The 20,013-nt window shown below is 33.6% G+C and overlaps 3 protein-coding genes across 5 annotated transcripts; 2 read left to right on the forward strand and 1 right to left on the reverse strand.

Moving 5' to 3' along the window:
- The first annotated feature begins 1,469 nt into the window (after nucleotides 1-1,469).
- LOC111452299 (actin-depolymerizing factor 2-like) lies at nucleotides 1,470-3,738 on the forward strand. The gene is made up of 3 exons (XM_023092939.1): nucleotides 1,470-1,679; nucleotides 2,879-3,144; nucleotides 3,237-3,738. Exons 1-3 carry the CDS (start codon nucleotides 1,677-1,679, stop codon nucleotides 3,385-3,387), a joined length of 420 nt encoding a protein of 139 aa, XP_022948707.1. The 5' UTR covers nucleotides 1,470-1,676; the 3' UTR covers nucleotides 3,388-3,738.
- A 1,108-nt stretch (nucleotides 3,739-4,846) lies between these two features.
- On the forward strand, nucleotides 4,847-7,487 carry LOC111452298 (THO complex subunit 4A-like). Of its 2 annotated transcripts, none has more exons than XM_023092937.1 (5): nucleotides 4,847-5,137; nucleotides 5,264-5,410; nucleotides 5,519-5,587; nucleotides 5,668-5,849; nucleotides 7,043-7,487. In XM_023092937.1, exons 1-5 carry the CDS (start codon nucleotides 4,973-4,975, stop codon nucleotides 7,206-7,208), a joined length of 729 nt encoding a protein of 242 aa, XP_022948705.1. In that variant the 5' UTR covers nucleotides 4,847-4,972; the 3' UTR covers nucleotides 7,209-7,487. The 2 variants fall into 2 exon arrangements, with proteins under 2 accessions (XP_022948705.1, XP_022948706.1); XM_023092938.1 differs by having other exon boundaries at nucleotides 4,853-5,137; nucleotides 7,046-7,475.
- A 2,318-nt stretch (nucleotides 7,488-9,805) lies between these two features.
- Nucleotides 9,806-16,557, reverse strand: LOC111452293. Of its 2 annotated transcripts, none has more exons than XM_023092932.1 (11): nucleotides 16,137-16,557; nucleotides 14,123-14,207; nucleotides 13,535-13,731; nucleotides 13,116-13,201; nucleotides 11,759-11,804; nucleotides 11,593-11,649; nucleotides 11,326-11,380; nucleotides 11,111-11,211; nucleotides 10,892-10,955; nucleotides 10,682-10,815; nucleotides 9,806-10,372 (listed from the first exon to the last, which is right to left on the reverse strand). In XM_023092932.1, exons 1-11 carry the CDS (start codon nucleotides 16,212-16,214, stop codon nucleotides 10,199-10,201), a joined length of 1,077 nt encoding a protein of 358 aa, XP_022948700.1. In that variant the 5' UTR covers nucleotides 16,215-16,557; the 3' UTR covers nucleotides 9,806-10,198. The 2 variants fall into 2 exon arrangements, with proteins under 2 accessions (XP_022948700.1, XP_022948701.1); XM_023092933.1 differs by lacking the exon at nucleotides 16,137-16,557 and adding an exon at nucleotides 15,646-15,993.
- Between the last annotated feature and the right edge of the window lie 3,456 nt (nucleotides 16,558-20,013).

A 20,013-nucleotide genomic window follows, 5' to 3' on the forward strand; every position in this document is an offset into this window, starting at 1 on the left:
GGGTCAACTCAAGTAGGCTATCACCATCAACCAAAAAAAATATATATCAATATTGGTATTTATTATTATTTTTATAGATAAAATATTTGTCCTCCTACCAATAATTCACAAAATAAACTAATTATTTTAGGCTTATGGTTTACATTAATGTCCAAGCAAGCGTGGTGGTAGAATTTGACCACAACCATGGATATGTTATTCAATGAATCTTTAAAGCTTTCAGAAATTAAGTAATTAATACAATTAGGTATACCTTTTTTGACTATCAACTATTAATCTAATAATAATTTAAAGTCATTAACTTTTCCACGCGTTTTATTTGTACACGATTTTATTTTACAAGAAATTGAGCTTGTGAAGTCTTTTGTTGATTCTATGCTCGAATTCTTTCTTTATATCTTATTTAACTCTTTATTTCCCTTCTTTTAATTTGGTCATTTTTAGTTTTTTTAGTAAACTTCTTTTCTTCCTAAGAAATTACCATTGATTAAGTCTTACAATTTACCCACGATAGGACCGTTGGGACAACCTTAGCCCTATCGTATTGATTATGAAAGGGATCGTTTGTTGTGGTTGGCTTCGTCCTCTATAGTTTTCCTTCACTTGGGTGCAAGGTTGAGACATGTATACGAAGAGTTTAGATGACCTCAGTCGATATGGTTATATGAACTCTTATCACATGATATAACTTGTCCTCAGTCAAACGATTGATCTACTTATTTTTCTAGTTTAATAAAAAGAAAAGTTTTCTAACTATTTCTTAGTCAGCTTATTCCCAAGATCGAAAACGAAGGTACACATTGTTGATATAGATAGTAACTTTCAATTTTTTAAAGTCTTTCTTAGTCATTCTATTCTCATGATCGCTCTCATTCAGATGTGATCTCTATTCATTAATGTACTTAATTGTCATGAATTTATATTAATAGTGTTTATAAACTTTAAAAAAAAAACAATAATACACAACTATTTTAATTATGTAGTCAAAATAAATTCTCATTAAATATTTACAATCCTCTAGTCATATACAAGCCTTGAATACTTCTTTTAATTACGTAATCCTATAATTATTGCATGCAAATTATGATTATATCTTAATTAAACTGTACACAGAATAATAATAATAATAATTAAACTATCATTAAGGTTTGGCCCAAAAAAAAAAAAGAAAAAAGAAACAAATAAACCATCTATATCAACAATGTAATTTCATCACATAATAACTTTTTTTTAAAATATTAAATTTATAATGACAACGTTAAATAATTTTAAAACATAATTATTTAAACAAATAAACCAATTATAATACGTACTTTAATTTTCTTATATTTATTTAACTTTTAATTACTTTTTAAAACTCCACAGGTATGGAAACAGTCCCAGAAAGCAACATTACAATGGGGGTAAAACAGTCATTTCGTAAGAAGACACGTGTTGAAATTTCATTGGAAAGCTGCTCAAACTCCGCTGTCGACGGCCATCGTGATATTGTGGAAAAAAGTAAAGCCATCGTTTACCAAGAAGAACATAGAAACAGAGAGAGAAGAATATCTCGAACATTTCGCGAATTTCTTCACAGAGCTAGAGAGAGCGAGAGAGAGAGAGAGATTGTTCTTCCCGTCTTCCGTTCCTCTGCCTAGATCTTCTGATTCACTTTCCCTACTCAAGCTTCAGCCATGGTGAGCCTCTTTTCACGGATTCTTCTTCATTTGCTGATTTCTTTATCTTTTGCTTTTTCGTATTTTTTTCTTCTTGATTTATAGTCTGTTTCTGTTCTTCTTGCTCTATCTTGATCTGTGATGCCTGGTAGATTTGATTTTCCGGGCCTGCGGGGTGTGGATCTGTGTTATTCTATTTTTCTGATCCAGATCGTTTTAGTTTTCTTTTGTCCGATTTGCGCTGGATCGGTTTTGATTGATTTAGATTTCGTTTAGGATTGATTTCATTATCTCGGAAATACTTGGCAATAGTTCGTTTCCTTGGATGTGATCTGGATTTTACTGATTGACGGCGTTCCTTAGTCATCCGAAATTGATAGTTTATATTTTTCTTTACTTCGGTGTTTTCTTGTGCTTGGTTCTGTAGTGATTGAGATGATGTTTGGTGGTTGGTGGGAAGATGGCGATATTTTGCGTGTACTATCAGAATGGTAATATTGTGAAGTAGATCGATTGCATGTGCTTGTTGAATATGGGGCCAATGATAATTGGTTGGCGGCAGCATAGTCAGTGGACCTAAGAAGCCCCCAACGGCCGAGGATAAATATAGGGAATAATTGGAAATAAATTGGGTTTTTGATATTTTTATTGTGATGCCCACTTCTAATTTTCAATATTACATCAAATCTAGAATGCTATAACCGCTCTTTTGAGAATCAAAATGTTATGCAATAGCCAATTGGCAACTCATCGATACCAACAAATGAATGTTATCTCAATCATTGCGGAGAATTTGTGAAGAAGAAGAATAGACTCTAAAAGGACCATGTGGAGATCATAATGATAATGGTTCTGTTACATGATGATGATCATGCCTCGCATGACATTCGGGGTCCCACATTAATTGAAGAAGGGAATAAGTGCTAGTGAAGATGTTGGATCCCGAAGGGCGTGGATTGTGAGATCCCATATTGGTTGAGGAGAAGAACGAAACATTTTTTTATAAGGGTGTGGAAATCTCTGCCTAACATGCACGTTTTAAAAAAACCTTGAGGGGAAGCTCGAAACAGAAAATCCAAAGAGGACAATAACTGTTAGCGGTGGGCTTGGTTGTTACGATAACCTTTATAAGTATTTGATTTTTCCTATGCCTAGTGTTCACATCTTTGAATTCTTTCCTCTTAAGCTGTGTTATCATTTTCTTCCAAATTATTTTTCAGGCTAATGCGGCATCCGGTATGGCTGTACATGATGAATGTAAGCTTAAGTTCTTAGAGCTGAAAACCAAGAGAACTTACAGATACATTGTATATAAGATTGAAGAGAAGCAAAAGCAAGTGATTGTGGAAAAAGTTGGCGAGCCAAGTCAAAGCTATGAAGATTTCACAGCTTGTCTTCCTGCTGATGAATGCCGATACGCGGTTTATGATTTTGATTTCCTCACTAAAGAGAATGTCCAGAAGAGCAGAATTTTCTTCATTGCATGGTAATGTTACGATCAAAAAAGAAGAAGAAGAAAAAAAAACGTGTAGTTAGTTCTATCACTAATCATCACCATATTCTTTTGTTGTTGCAAAGGTCTCCGGACATATCAAAGGTAAGAAGCAAGATGATCTATGCAAGTTCAAAGGACAAGTTCAGGAGAGAATTGGATGGCATTCAAATTGAGCTGCAAGCTACTGACCCAACTGAAATGGGTCTCGATGTTTTCAACAGCCGGGCTAAATAAGAAGCCTCCTCCTGGTTATGAATTTCTTGTGGTGTCTGTTTTACATTGTGAAGTGATGATGTTATTCATTTCTGGGTTTATGAATGTGCTTTGGTTGATTACATATTGGGTTGCTTTGAGTTTTGTCTTGTAGAATTATGTCCATCTGGAACAACAAATCTTCGGTCATTCCCCCACCACACCACCTTATATTGTATGATTTATCGTGTGCAATTAATGCAATATCTCCCTATGTAATGCTACATGATTTTCTTCTTGTGTCATGCCAAGAACATGGGAGATGATGTTTGACCATGTTTAGATCCAAGGATGCTAATGAGTTGCTGTTTTCAATGTCAATTTCACTGTTTCTGAGCAGCAGCATGGGCTTTATAACCAAGTTGGCTCAATTCTCATCTGGTTGGTTCTCTTCTTTAATCTTTGTTTTCAATTACTTGCAGAATTTAGATCTGGTAAGCTAGAAGGATCCATAATGTTTCTCTGTTGATCTGTTTAGTGGAAGCATAAGGTTCTCAGTATCTTCATGCCAGGCTTGGCTAAATTTGTTGTTTTTTGGGCAATAGTGCTGTTTTTTTTTTCGATTTTGTGTGATCGTTACTTATTCCGACCGTCTTTGCTGAAATCATTACTCTAAATCCTCTTGCGCTCTAGCAATTGTGCTCTCTCGACCACAATCATGTAGCTAATTTTTCAAATATGAAAGTACCCTCTCAGAAGACCTACACGTTTTAAGTTATCTAGACTTTCATTAAATAATTCATGTGAAAAATTACCATGAAGAGCACATTTTTAACTCTTAGTATAAATGATATATCAATTTTACTTCATGTAGTCCAACTTCATATTTGTACAAATATTTCCCACTTTGTTGGTCAGGCAAACTAAGGAAACTAACGCCCCCTGGACCATATTAGATTAAATAAGACTGTAAAAGGAAAATTTATTTAAAGAATATTGAATGGAAAAAAATGTCAGAGTCGGTCTTGTTCACTTAATCACCACCACGATTACAATCATTAAATTTGATGATCTATAGAAATAAATAAAAAGAATGCATTTTCGGGAGAGCTTTGAATTCGAGTGACATTTCACTCTTAATCACAACTCATCCGTTGATTCTTCAACATCAGTTGGTTCGGACCTCCACTTAGTTGCACTCAGATTTCATCAGGTCTACAAACAATAACAATTACTCCGAGTAAGATAAAAAACAAAATAAAAAATAGAGAATGATTGGAAAAAGATATTTCACTGATCTAATTAATTTAACCTACAAAAATTTCATAAAATAGAAAGATAAAAAGTAAATGTTAAGGATAAGAATATTTGTAAATATTTTTTTAAAAGTGTTATTATTTATTTTAAATATTTTTGAGAGAATAATGGTATTTTCAAAATTTCAAAATTTTTGTATATTATTGATTATTATTATTTTATTATTTTATTATTAGCGTAGACATCGAATTTTGGCAATTGGCTTCTCTCTCGCGCTTTTCATCACATCACAGCGTTCGATTGAGAAACCCTAGAATTCTCTTTCCTCTCTGTTTCCCTGAGCCACGACCACCACTCCTCCGCCATCACCATGGTCGACCCTCTTGACACCAGCTTAGATGATATCATCAAGAACAACAAGAAATCCGGATCCTCAAACTTCAGGGGCCGCGGCGGTGCTTCTTCTGGACCAGCTCCCTCTCGCCGCTTTTACAATCGCGGTCTTAATAGAGCAGCGCCCTATTCTAGAGCCAAGGTGAAGGAATTTGGGATTTAAACATCCCGCTTTCGCTCAATCTTACTCTACCAACACCACCCTCTTGCTCTATTACTACTACTACTGCTACTACTACTAATACAAGTGTTTCTCGTGGGGGTTTAGGCGCCTGAGACGCCTTGGTCACACGACTTGTTTGTAGATCATGGTGTGGCATATCCTTCACACCCTGCACGGGCCTCTACTATTGAAACTGGCACGAAGCTGTATGTTTCGAATTTGGATTACGGTGTTTCCAACGAGGATATCAAGGTATTTCAATTTTGGATTTGTGGATTGGAACATAAGAGTGTTCTTTTTTTTTTTTTTTTCTTTTTTTTTTTTGGTGTCACTAATACTTGGTTACATTTGTATATGCAGGAACTTTTTTCTGAAGTTGGCGATCTTAAACGGTATTCTATAAATTATGATAAAAGTGGGAGATCAAAGGTATGTTTAAAGTGTGTCCTACACAAGGGCTCTTTTGTTTATTAACTGTATTTTCACGTTGTAATTTTTATTCCTCGTAGGGAACAGCAGAAGTAGTTTTTTCGCGACAAGCAGATGCTCTAGCTGCTATAAAGAGATACAACAATGTTCAGCTAGATGGGAAGCCCATGAAGTTGGAGATTGTGGGAGCAAACATCGTGACGCCTGTTCTACCTGCTTCTTCAAATCCCAATTTTGGGAATTCAAGTGGATTTCTTAGAGGGTATATATATCTTTTTCAATTCATTTGTTCTTATTTCTAATTTTTGATCTGTTTTTACGAGCGCAGTCATGTATTAACGTAGCTAATGGTATGTGGTCCGGAGTGGATGTAACTTTTTTCTTTACAATACCTTTGTCAGGCAATGTTTCAAGTAACTGTTTTTAGAGTTATATTAGGTTTTATTATGGATTTTTAACTTTTTCTTGTTGTTCTGATTTAGTCCATAGTTTAAACATATTTCATTGATTTGCGACATGTTCACTAGGAGCTTTGAAAAGATCAAACATGCAAATATACAAACTCAACATTTTTTATTGAACATGTATGGACAAATGAGGTGATATGGAGGAAAAATAAAGCTAGATGGAGAATTAAGTTGTATTCATGATATTGTCAATTTTGTTTGTGATCACAACTTAAATTGTATTCATGATATTGTTCGTTGTATTCATGGTATTCACCATGTTAATAGGTGCATTTGCATCAAACACTTCTATCTCTCAAATTGGAATTATACTGCATGCAATTATCTGCCTCCTAATGTTTATACCATTATTCTTTTTAATTATTATGGTTTTCTTAAATCTGACCATCTTATTCACCAACTGGGCTAATTGTATTAAAAATTATCTGAACTTACTTAATTTGGTATTGGAAATGGTGGTTATTTGTGTAATTATGATGATTTTTGGATGAATTTTTATTTGGGGTATGTTTTGAATAGTAGACTATTGTTGGATGCATTTTTTAAAGTTTTATTTTTTCCTTTGTAGGGATCAATTTATACATCCTTTGCGAATAATTACCCTGTCTTGTGTTTTGATCGTATGAATCCAGAAGTTTTGATATTTAAGTTTTCCCATGATGATGGTGTATTATATAAGCAAAAAGAAAAGTGTTAATGAAGCCTGCCTCTTGAATAGTTATGGTAACCTTGTTGTGTGCATGATCACGCATTTGCTACTGTAGATTTCAATTTCATGGATTTCTCTATCCTTCCTAGTGTAGATTTCAATTTCGTGGATTATTCTGTCCCTTCTATGTTTTAGGTGTTGCTAAAGTATGAAGCTAGTAACTATGTTTTAAATCTCTATAAATGCAATGTTTACATCAAGCTTTTTTCATCTGATTCGATAGCTATTATTGGTTATCTTAATCAAAATGCATTTCATTAAATTTTTGTTTGGTTTTAGCAGTGGACGTGCACTGGGCCGAAACCGGGGTGGTGGACGAGGTCGTGGTCCTGGAAGAGGAGGGCGTGGACGTGGCAATGGCAGAGGTGGTGGTGAAAAATTATCGGCCGAAGATCTAGATGCTGATTTGGAGAAGTACCATGAAGAAGCAATGCAGATCAATTAAATCATTTGGTGTCATTTTCTGGGGCTTGATATCCATAACTTCGTTAGGTGCTTGGTGATAAATGTGATGAGGACATCGTTTTCTGTTTTGCGAGTCATATCATGAAGCCTTGACCTTGAGAGAACCGCTAGACCTTGCTATGATGTGGAGTTTGAGCTTGAATTGTTGTTTGTTGCAGTATACTATAAAGAGGTGTTAACTAATGCTTGAATGTAATCTCATGTTATCTACTTTGATTTGCTCCAATCTTATTTATTTTCTATGAAAGTTGAACTGGGACTGGGAAAGTCGTTCACACTCCTTGTCCACATGGAAGATTTGGGTGCATGACATGGGAAGTATTGGTCCTCACAAAACCAACCACATCTTCTGGTGTCAAGAGGCCAAACTTCTGGTACACCGTTTCTAAATCATAATATTTCCTTGTTAGAATGGTAGAACTTCTGGTACAATGTATTCTATATATAATACTTTTTAGGCTCTGACTGCAGAATTTCTGCTTTATTGCTTTGCAGTGATTGGTTTTATGAATTAAAAGTAATGTGTTAAGATCTTCTACTTATTGGCATGGAGGGATAGAGTGTGTGGACATGATTACCAAGTAAGTGTTCTGGAGTTGGCAATGACTTTCGCGGCCCCTGAACCATAGAATTAGAATTGGTATGCATGTAGAAATCATTGAAGCTTTTACTTCTGTTTCAGCATTGTTTATGGCTTTTACTTTTCTGTGGTTGTACCCTCTTTTGTGCAGATTTTGTATGAGAGCACTACAGACATTTGCATTCTATGATTAGAAAGCAAGGCATATATCCTACTATAATCTTGGCATACTAGAATTTTGAGTTTCTTTTCTGTTCATGTCAATTTTAATTTTAAAATATTTGAAAAGCCAAAAAAAAAAATGTCGAAGAACAATGCTACTACTGTGCCATAGGACTCCTTAGAAAGAAACTCAGGTGAAGTTGGTCAGAGTAGTGTGACCAACATTGATGCTGAGAAATGTGTTAGTTAGATTTTGCATCTACATTATTGTTATTATTCAGTTTGTACATTTTCACTTTTGTTTGAACTTTTTTGAAGTTCAAATTTAGTAGTTTAGAGTTGAATTTGATGCAATTGAAAGTTAATCTAGAGTTGATTCACTGAGTCAAAAGCATAATAGGGGTAGGCATTGAATTTATCTCAAACCTTTTGCAAAGACATTTGAGCTTTACATCTTTCCTCATATTGCATATCTTTTCATGTGTGGATGAGTTGGAAGCTTCCTTTACACATGGAGAAATGAAAGTTTTGGAAGCCATTGATTGCCGAAGTCTTTATGCTGAATGATAGAGCTTTGTAGGTAAAGGGGCATGTGAGAATCATGGAGCTTGTAACATCTTCAAACAAAGCTCATCTTCTTCACAGAGGTTACCAAATCTTTTTGAAGGTTAAGGGATGTGTGTTTGGGGTTCGTGGGAGGTGGGTCCCAAGGGATGTGTGCATTCCTTTTACCTTTAAAATTATTAGAAGTGGATTTTTGTACCGCTTGCAGATTCTTTAGGTAGCTAGAGTTCTGGTATTTATGCCTGCTGAGCGAGTGGTTTGCAGTCCTTTTATACAAGTATCAAGTGTTTGACATAGCTAGCTAAATGAAGATATTCATTTGGTATCCAATGAGAGTTGTTGCTTGCTCAGCTGCCATGGAATTTCTCTCTTGTTATAAATAATTTCTTTGATTTTTTTTTTTTTTTTTTTTTTTAGTTTCAATTCATACAAAGATCCGACCGAATAATTTATTCATATAAATGACAAAATGGATCTTTGCGATGTTTCACAAAACTTTTTTCTGCCCAGATAATATGATCGTAACCCTGCATTTGGACTGATTTCAGTCTACCGCAATTTATCCAAAACAACAATTTAACCTTTTGGATGTAAATAGGTGTTTGTTTGGTTCTTTCTCTTTTCTTCACGTATCAGCTCTTGTCTTAATCTAAGCTGATCTTTCTCCTGCACTTTCAAGTGTTGAAAGGAAAGATGAAACAAAAGAAGAATTAGACTGGACAGTGAAAGAATGCCCTTAACTACTGCCAAACGGAAGGATATGCCACCCTAAGGTATTGCCAAACGGAAGGATCTTATCAACGCCCTAGCTTTCAGTTTGGTACTTTGGAGCTCAATAATTTTGGTATTCCAGTTTTCAGTTTGGTACTTTGGAGCTCAATAATTTTGGTATTCCAGTATCACATCACGGTTATAAAGCTTTAAATTACAGGCATAGAACGTTCAGAATTGAATAGGTATATTCTTTTCTTATAATTTGTTATTGCCAATGTAAAATACAAATAGTAAATTAATTATTAATATAATAGGATGAAATTCCTCATTTATTCAAAATTAATATCAATTTACGTAATTTTCATTTAAAAAATTGTCAATCTGTAAAATCATAGTTGTATACTATTCGATAACAATTATTGAAATTTCAATTATTACCTTAAATTTTGCAATTTTTGTCTCAACTGTCCCAATTTCGTCTCATAAATCAATAATTCCACCATCATTAAATGCTGCTTGGTGCCGATCACATCTATATCACATCATCATATTTTCAGTACGTTTTACAACTAATCACAGATCAACAGTACAGAATTTTAGCTAGATCAAACATATATGTTTTCATATTCATTCTTACTTGAAAATAAGATATTAAGCAGTAGTAGTCCCCAAAGCTAACTATTCTAGTAAATCTCAACACCACCAAGGTTCGGAGCCCCTACAATATTTCACCCAAAACAAAGGGGTAGTGTTCCATTGAATCAAAGTAATGTGCTTTTACTTCTGTTTAGCTGTAGTTGACACATCAATGAAGCTGGAATGAAAGACATCACGATGGTTTTGAAGGAGTAAAAGATATCAATACACAGCCCCCAACAGAAAGTGGGGGGCAGCATGACCCGAGGGGAAAACATGTCTTTGTGTACATATACAAACTTGGTTTCTGTGGCCTAGTAAGACTTGTGCTGTTTTGGATTCTCCAATCTAGAAAACACCAGCCGAAACAAGGAGAAAAATACTGCCCTTATACATGATATTACGAAGTTCCAACAAGATGAAGGCCAGTACCATGGGTACAACAATCTGAAAAATAGGCTTATTAGATGCCTAGGATATCGTCCCACCTGTACCAAAAATCCTTCATCAAAATTTTTCGATTTTCTCAGCATAATAATGCTAAAGTGTGATTACAAAGTACTTCTAAAATACGGAGGTGCTCTAATCTAGAGTATTTTTTCGGTTTCCATGTCTAGTTACCGGGAAGGAGAATAGTTCAACCGACATTCTTTTTTGGTTAATATTTCATGATTCATATAACACCAGGCGTCAGACGAAGGGTTGGAGAAACATTGAAGTTATCAAGGTTAAAACTATAAAAGAGCATGCTTAGTAGTTGTTAATAGTGCAATGAGTTTTGGGCCATTCAAACTTACTGGGAATAGAAAATCCAGAGCGTCCCATGCAGCATGTCGAACAGCTCTGGTAGGATACATGGGGCCACCGGGAGAGGTGAAGCTATACAAACAAGTTTTTAGCCTTGTACTTGTGGTCATTCTGAGTTCCATGCCTATATAAATTAATGACGTTGATTAGAACAATTATGATAAGAAATGTTGACCAGAAATGTGATGTTAGCCAATTACCTTGGAGAACAGTCAGGTGTGAAAGATAATGCAGCAGTACTGGTTCCACCTTCAACTTTTGAATCTGACCAATGCAGAGGTTAATCATGATAGTAGCAAAACAAGCTATTTCATGATACAAAAGTACTAGAGAAATTTAAATAATGCAAATTAAATACATGTTCATCTAAATATTTGTTTAAACAAAAAGACTTGACGTGCAACGTTACATGTGAATACCTGATCAGTAAGTTCAATCACAAACAAGTCAGCTGGACCACCAACTAGTATGGCATTCGGGAAAGGGGGAAATTGCTTTAAAAACCTCTCGAGCTTATCATCTGAAGCACAACGGATTATTATATATAGATGGGCACCCAAGTAACAAAATCTTAGTGGGTAAAAAGTCGCCTTAAAAATTGGAATTGTTTTCCAAATGGCACTTATAAGCTCACCTGAATCATATAAAATTAAGAACCGTGAAAGTAAAAGAAAAAGATCTCTTTGAACCTGCCATGGAGAAAAAAGAAAAACGAGAAAAAGAGGGAGGGGGCGAGGAGAAGAAAGAAAGGAGTCAATAACAAAACAATATTCAAGAAAAACAAAATAATTCTCTTGAAAACAGTCGCATTAATGGCACTACCTGAATTGTTGTAAAACATTTTAGATTATAATAAATAACTTTTATCATGCAAAATTAAGTATAAACTTTAAACTCTAACCTGTATGGGAATTTTGTTCAATCTGACAGGTTGAAATGCAACTTCTTCAAGAAGGTACTGAACATTGATATGAAGGGGGGTTAGCACAAGTTACTGAACACAGGGCATCAAAAGAAGGGCAAAGGAAAAAAAAAAAAAAAAAAAAAATTCTAGACCAAACTCTTACATGAAAGAGAGATTTAAATCGACAAGTGTTGGCCTGAATATCAAGCCTGAATCAGCATACAAAGGTCATTACGATGATACCAAAATATCGTTTCCATTGCATGTTTAAAATGAGGAACATAAAAGATGAAGTCAGCAGCTGTATGGAATGCAATACTCATGCATATGATGCTAATTCCAGTTTGGAAGTTCCAATTCCTCAATGGGATAACTCATGATCAGATGCTCCTAACAGTCATTGATCACAATGAAGCGAATGCCCTCTCCATAAATGCGAGAGAGACCCTAACATAAAGGGTGCACTTGCTCATGGGTTGAAGTGTCTGAACTGGAAATGGATCTAATTTGTGCATGATTAGTACTGACACATGAATAGAAACAACTCTTTATGTTCAAAAGGAAAATTGGAAGCTAAAGAAATGTCATGCCAATGTAAATTAGCAAAAACAACGGGCAGTCGAGTCAAGATAAAATGTGTGTCCAACATGTATTGAACACACTGACATTCAAACGTTAAGCACAATTGACATACATTGGATACCCTAGTGCATTTGTACGAGCCCCATATTTGTTGAACACATGTCAAAACATTATAGACAAATATGGAGGAGTATATCTCAAATAATTATTGGACACCAAGTGTTTGAACTTTTATCTATCTACGTCTAGAAATTGATGGACATAAAATGAAAGTACAAAAAATAATAAAAGTTAAAAGTGAAAAGTATCAAACTTGTTTCTACAAACATGTAATAAATATAAATGCAAAGGTACTTTTTAAATTTCATGTCAAGATATTAAATCATTTAGGAAAAAGATAAGTTGGTCTCAATTTCTTCAAATATTTTGAAACACGGTATATTGTCTCATAAGAGATAGCAACTAATTTTTTGTCATCTTAATCTTTTTTAATGTGTCAAATATTTTGATAAAACTGTATAGTGTAGGCAACTAATTTTTCAACTTCTTTTACATTATCTTTCAAGTGAAATATAATAAGCGAAAACAAATTTGCAACATGAGAATCAACCATCGGTATGTATCAGAACCATATATCCTAGAAGACATATATATATCAACAGAGAAGTGTAAATGTCTTGCATCCATGCTTCTTTTAATCTAACATTGAAATACCATGAATGATTAAGAACGCTTGCTAAAAAACTTAATAGTACGTTTTATCAGTGACTCTGTACTTAGCCAACAAAGCATAATATATTGTAAGACAGACTTTGGTGCCACTGTGCAAGACAAAAGTAAGAATAATGAAAAAGCAAGAAACTTCGCATGATTGTGATCTATATCAAGATCAGATGATGTATAAAACAGGTATTTGCAACAAATTGCTAAATCCATACCAGAAGATATTTGTGGCACCTTGAACAAGAGCTGCTGAGTTACGGAGATGAACTTCATCTGAATTGTCAATTTCTATTTCAAAGAGCTGCAAGATGGATCAGCATCAGTCACCAAATCTTTCTAATAAAATAGAAGAAAAAGAAGAAGATAGCAACATGGGCAAACATGTTTAGACAAATTCCAAAACCAATTGAAAACAGAACTAGTTTTACGTGACAATTAATAATACAATGAGAATTCATTTAAACACAGAATAGTTATTTATAGAAACAAGGGAATCCAGATGGCGGGTAACTTCTTAAATAAATTTGAGATGAAAACCACAAGAAAATGCCAAGAAAATATCAAATAAAAAAAAAGAAATGGAAATGGAAAATCACATCTGCGTAAAGAAAAGGCATGGTGCAAATTCACCCACCCATTTGTGGAATAAGAGGGTGAAAATATGACATGTAAATGACTGGCTCCACAGTTTGACAATCAAATCAAGGATTGGTTTCCCGCTTTCTGGCACCTGAACATAATAATCAGCAAGAACATCGTAAAAGCATAACGGACCATCCATTCCATTCTCCATGGGTGCAATCGCATCTTCCTCCCTGCTGAGAATTATTTCTGCTTTATAAAGCAGAATATGAGTGTCTAGTGCTCTAGCAGTACGTAATACCATCAAGTTTTAATGTCATTGTTAAACAATATAAGAAGATACAACCAGAACAAGCTTTGACAAACTAGGTAGAAGTCTTTAATAAATCATCAGCTCTAATAGAGTGATTCTCTATTTCATTAAAGGAGAAAGAAAAGATTTACGTATATATTATTTTGTAAGAAAATACTGATGATTGTACTAGGATAAAGTAAGTCAATAGCAGGTACACAACTTTTACAAAAATAAACCAGCAGGCGCTCTTAGAAATTATGAGAAACTTACAGGACCAAAACCCTCTTCCACATGCGGTTCTATGTACTATTGTCAAATAGAAGATGTTGCATGACCACAACTCACCTTTGGCTCGGTCATCTACTTCTAATGCTACATCAGCAAACAATTCTTGCAGCACATCTCGCCTCTGGGATGAAGAAGCTAATGCCTACATTTAACAAATAAAATAAAATAAATCCTAAACATAATGATAGTTTCCAATTCACTACAGGAAAAACACCAAATAGTATAAGCAAGGAGAATCCTTATCTCAGCCTTCCCCTACACTCTCTACTCACCCTTCACAAATTACATAAATTCAATGTCCAGCCAAACGCATATACTCCCTTCTAGAGCATAATACTCCTTCTAGAGAATAATACTCCCTTTGAAAGTCGCACAATTTCCCTTTTCACCCTTCCTTTTACAAATACAATGAGAGGAAGGCCCAACATTTCACCCCTGAAAAATTGAGTACAAACATTTGACCATCGAGTGTGGACCTCAGTATCGGACCCTTCTTCAGTAATGCCACACTCCCAAAACATGTTTTGTCTCAAGGTTTCATTCTAAGTTGGCATCTAGGGAACCAAACAATTTTTAAACCAAAATGCCCAATCCTGTTGAGGAAACCTCATGTATGGTGGACTTAGCAGGTAGAGGTAACCAATAGGTATCTTATCAAATTCATACAAACAGCTAGTGGGGACGAAAACCTCCTGAGGAAAGCTTTGCTTTCACCTTTGGAGCAAAGGAGAACAGTATATACTGTAGAAGTTTCAAATAGACAAAATCATCCACTAGGGATTCAACCTCTCCAGGTTTCATGTCCACTATGTGCTTCATCTTGAACTATGCTTCTAATAAATAAGCCTCAAGTTCAAGAAAAGTGTGGTGTCAATCTTATGGTAGTTGATCTTGAACCATGCTTGGACTAAATTAGTAGTACAGTAAACTGTACTACTAAGGTGGTGGTCACCCATATTCTTCCATTCAAAAAAATGGATTGTGATATTACACCTTGCCACCCAAAAAAGCCACCATTCAGTTTGTCATAGCAGAAACAACGGAGATAACTTCAGATTGGCCATTCAATTAGAAACATCATACTTCTACGGATTTCATAATTGGACCCCAAATATAAATAAAACTTTTAAGTCCCAGGGCTTTATGCACTTTTCGGATCAAAGGAGGCTAGCACCATTATGAGAATACACTCAAGTTTGAAATCGTAATATCAAAAAAATAATATGTTAAAAAAGTTCAGAAGTTTTCTTTCGTATTTAATCCTAATTATCATGAGTTTTGGAGAGTTCGAAACACAAATACATCATGAGTTGTGCCTCCGTGAGAAATCACACAAGCGTAAATCTTCCAATACATGGCCAACAATGCCATTTCTTCAAACCCATATTCCTAGATATCTACTATGTTCATCAGATCACAATTTCCTTTCATTCCCAATTTATCAATGCCATCTTATAAACCTACCTTTTCATTTACACTCTTCTTCATCAAAGTAGCCTATATCAACTAAGTTATCGTAGTTGATAGGTTCCAATTCATTAAATGGAAACAATACCAAAAATAAGCAAAGAGAAGATTACCTCAGCCTTCCCTTGCACACTCTACCCACCCCTTCCGCCAATCACACAATTCCAATTCCCTGCCAAATGCACACTTTACCCTTGCAATAGTATACTCTCTCCTCAAACAAACAAACAAACCTTCGAACAATTCCCCTTTTCACCGCTCTTTAACAAGTTAGTACAACGAGAAGAACAAATGCCACTTGAATTCACAGGCTCGAAAAAACCGGATTCTGTCGCAATTGCAGAACTAATTCTAAATAAATTAATCCAGAAGTTAGCAGATCAGTCAACGAATCAGGCCCGGTTAGATTCCCATTAAGAAGGGGAAAGGGGGATGAAGAAAAAAAAAAGCGTAATTCACATGAAACAGTAAAAACATGAACTCTTATCCGAAAGGTACAGTACAGCTTATCTAAATCAACTTCCAATCACATTTCCTCATTCAGCAGCGACAGAACACAAGAAAGAAATGAGGAATTCAAACAAAAAAGTGAAGAAAAACAAACCCGCTGAAGCTTCTTCTCAATCTTCAGAGACAAAGCGCTAAGATAAGCAGAGCTCCGAGGCGTCAACGCCCAAGACATTCTGATCACACAGCAAACAAAAACATACGAGAAGAGAGAAGCGAGATTGCAGAAGCGAAACCCTAATCTCGATCACTCCGACCAGCGTGAAAGAAACATGAATGAGAAAACTGAGGTTGTGGAAGAAGAAATTGATGGAAGAGAATGCATGAGAAGATCGAGAGGGGTAGGTTCGGCGTGTAGCTGAAGAGAAAGGGTTTGAAGGAAGAGAGAAGAGAGAAGAGGCGAGGTTGATTTGGCGCCCGATGGAGGCAACAGCGTGGGGCTTGGACGTGATGACCGACAAAGAGTGGCGACTTTGGGTTGGTGCCGCAGTGGACGCCATTCATATGCCTACACACCTTCTCCTTTTTTATAGCTTTGTATTTTCTTTTCTTTTTTTTTTTTCAATATTGAAACTATTTGACAAATATTTTTTTTTTTAAATTGACCGACATTTAAATACAAAATTTTAAAATTAATTTACTAATAAATTAGTTAATTGGTAAGAAACTTTAAAAATCTATTAAATATTTTTTAAATATAGGAACCTATTAAATACAAAATTCAACCGACCAAATAAACACGTACTTGAAAGATTAGGAACTAAATTTTACATTTAATAGATACTGAACTTCAATGTATTTATATAATTTTTAATTTTGTTAAAAAAATTTATTAAAATTTTATTATTTAGGTAAAACAACTCTTCTTCAATTATAAACGAAGAATTATTAAATAATTTTAAACCTAATCCAAAAATTAGCTTCTTCTAATTTCAATAATAACAACATTAATAAATCACATCTACATTAATAAATCATGTCGTTTAACATAATTAGGAAGGTTTCGTTTGTATCGATTAATTTCTAAATTTAAAAATAATTATAATAAAAAAAATTATCTTCAATTTTGAACTAAAAAATGTGGCGAAGAATTAAATTTTTTATTTTGTATTTAATACGTTTCTATTTAATTTTATATTAAGACGTAGTTAACGTAAAATTATACTGTTCCATTAAATTAGTTAATTTCTTTAACCATTTTAATTGCATGAAAAATTATACACAAAATTAAAAATTTAGGATCCTTTAGATCTATTTACCATCTTATCACTTATAAGATACAAAATTAAAACGGTGTGATTTATTACCAAATAATCTCATTTTTATATTTATTAGATTATTAAAATATCTAATAATCTTCATTTATATATTTATGTATTTTAATTTAAATAACTTACCCTTTTTACACATTGAAAATTTATCTATATATATATATATATATTTAATCTTTTGTATAATACCTTTATTAAAAATTTATTATTTAGGTAAAACCAACTCTTAATAATCTAAACCACCCTTAATTGAGTTATAAACCTTACCTAATGGTTTCTATAATTTCAATAATAATAATAATAACAATAATAAACACCTCATGTTATATTTATTAGGCAGAGTTAGGACTACCTAAAATGTCGATCAATTTATTAACTACCATTTAAAAGTAATTTGGTTTTAAAATAGAAATTTACATAAAGTGAAAGTAAGTTATAGGTTAAATAAATTTATAAAAGTTATGATTATAAATTACGAGTTCGCGTGAAATATGAAATTGGATGCACGATATATTATTTAGTCATTGAATTTTCTATCTTCGGCTAATGATTTACAATTACAAGTCTTTTTTTCTGGTTATCATGTACGGACTCTTAGGAACATCAATCATCCAATATATTTTAATGAAGATGCGAAGAAAATGCAGTTGAAATTATCAAAAGATATTTCATTTTATGCCAAGTTGAAAAAGGATGAAGTTTTATTGTTATAAATTCTGGGGGTTTGGGTGGATTACTCTTTAGAGTAATTTTGAGTTATTGTATTTTATTAATATATTTTAAGACTTTTTATTTTCTTTAGGTTACATTTACATAATGGTTAATTATGACCATAAAGTATGAATGTTACAACTCTTGGAATGCGTTTAATAGTTTCATTTTGAGGCTATATAAAGTCATGTATGTTGTATTTGTAACTGCGCTTGGAAAATATAGTAAAATGAGCATTTGAGCTTTCTTTAGCAAATGGCTAAGTTTCTTTGCAATTTTATAGAGTTTAGATTGCATGTAGAATCATTCAAGCTCGACATAATTAATCTTGGTTGTGGAGTAATTTGAATCTCAAACAAGTGTTCTTGCGTTGAGACATTTGATCAACAAGAATCATTCAAGCTAGACATGATCAATCTTGTCTGTGAAGTGATTCAAATTTCAAACAATGTTCTTGCCTTGAAATATTTGATTAACAAGGTAATCCAAATCTTACTCCCCATGTAGTGATTTCCTTATCAGTATCGCAATAGTTGGCAAACACAAGGGTTGTTCCCTCACGATTATGATTATTATACCATATGTGAATTGACAACTAGTCACAAAATAATATCTAATAATGAGCTGTCTCAGTGCGTGTATGCATCATAAGGTTGGAATAATTATGATTTGAAACGATGATATATAAGAGTAAAAAGTATAACTAGATTATCTAAATTCGGGTTTACCCAATAATTAAATTAAGCTTAAGTGAGCTTATCTAAACCTAAAATGAGACCTTAGGTTGAAAAGGAGCTCATACGAGCATGGTGGTGGAAATGATTCATGGCCAATTAGTTTATAAACCTATAAAAGTCCTATAAATTAGACCTACAATATATAGATTCACGATATCTCCGTTCAGCTACTTACTAAAAATTTTTATACTCATTCATGCTACTCTCCTTTAAATTATACCGGAACTTACAGGTGAAAAATAGATTAAAGTATCGTGTAGGCTCTAGAACTCTAAGATTATGCATATATATTATTGTGAAAACTATTTTATGAAAGAATGTTTTGGTAGGATGCGTATGTTATTTAATAACTTACGTTGATTTTATTAAGAATTGAGTAGCTTTATGAAATAAGTCGATCTTTATTCCTTATCGGTTATTGGGTAACACGTCATCTCGCTCATAATATTATTGTTAAAGAATAATCATAATTAACAAAGGACACAAACCATATGATTGATTAAGATATGAGTTTTTCTTATAAAGGGACAACACAAAATTGACTACTTTGTATTAAAATAATTAAATGTTGGAATTTCTTCATCTTTTTATATATATATATATATATATATATATATATATATATATACACTGCCCCCATCAAAGTGGGAATCTTCAAATTATTTAAACACTATGATGATAACTTATAATTACCAATTATGATGGAGAACATATACTTTGACTTACTTTACGTAAAGGGTAAATCATATTTACCAATATAATTATGAATTATTATATCTATACATTATGTCATATATATTATAGTTTGGTCGATACCTGTCGTGATTTCTTCCCTTATTATTTAAAAATATACATATAATTTTCTTGACTTTCCATGCCTTACATTTTGTGGTTTTGACTTTGTGACATTTGAGTAAAGAAAGGGTACATAAAATGAACGGTCTGGATGAGAGTGATCCTGATGATAGGTTGACTAAAATTTTTTTAAAGAAAATGAAAATTATTATATATACCAACAAAATGCACCTTTCTTATTGGTGGCTCAATCATAGGAATTTCATGGTTAAATATGCTTTACTAAGAGTAATTCTATGTTTGGTGATCTTTAGAAATTTTCATGTGATGCATATGAGTGAGAATAAAATATGCTGGACAAAACATGTTAGAAGGAATCGTGGTCGTCTGTTGATGCAGGGACTATCAGGGTCAACAGGTACGGAATCCATATTCGACTATCACGGTTAATAGGTACTGA

The sequence above is a fragment of the Cucurbita moschata genome, unplaced genomic scaffold, assembly GCF_002738365.1.
Source record: "Cucurbita moschata cultivar Rifu unplaced genomic scaffold, Cmos_1.0 Cmo_Scf00014, whole genome shotgun sequence".
In the NCBI taxonomy this organism is placed as follows: domain Eukaryota; kingdom Viridiplantae; phylum Streptophyta; class Magnoliopsida; order Cucurbitales; family Cucurbitaceae; genus Cucurbita; species Cucurbita moschata.

Coding starts and splice junctions, on each gene's coding strand:
- LOC111452293 (XM_023092932.1), bottom strand. CDS start 16,214: ATGTCTTGGGCGTTGACGCCTCGGAGCTCTGCTTATCTTAGCGCTTTG. Junction 13,732..14,122: donor AGTAGATGACCGAGCCAAAG/GTGAGTTGTGGT, acceptor TTTATAAAGCAG/AAATAATTCTCAGCAGGGAG. Junction 11,381..11,592: donor TGAACAAAATTCCCATACAG/GTTAGAGTTTAA, acceptor TCTCCATGGCAG/GTTCAAAGAGATCTTTTTCT.
- LOC111452298 (XM_023092937.1), top strand. CDS start 4,973: ATGGTCGACCCTCTTGACACCAGCTTAGATGATATCATCAAGAACAAC. Junction 5,411..5,518: donor TTTCCAACGAGGATATCAAG/GTATTTCAATTT, acceptor TTGTATATGCAG/GAACTTTTTTCTGAAGTTGG. Junction 5,850..7,042: donor TCAAGTGGATTTCTTAGAGG/GTATATATATCT, acceptor GTTTGGTTTTAG/CAGTGGACGTGCACTGGGCC.
- LOC111452299 (XM_023092939.1), top strand. Junction 3,145..3,236: donor AGAATTTTCTTCATTGCATG/GTAATGTTACGA, acceptor GTTGTTGCAAAG/GTCTCCGGACATATCAAAGG.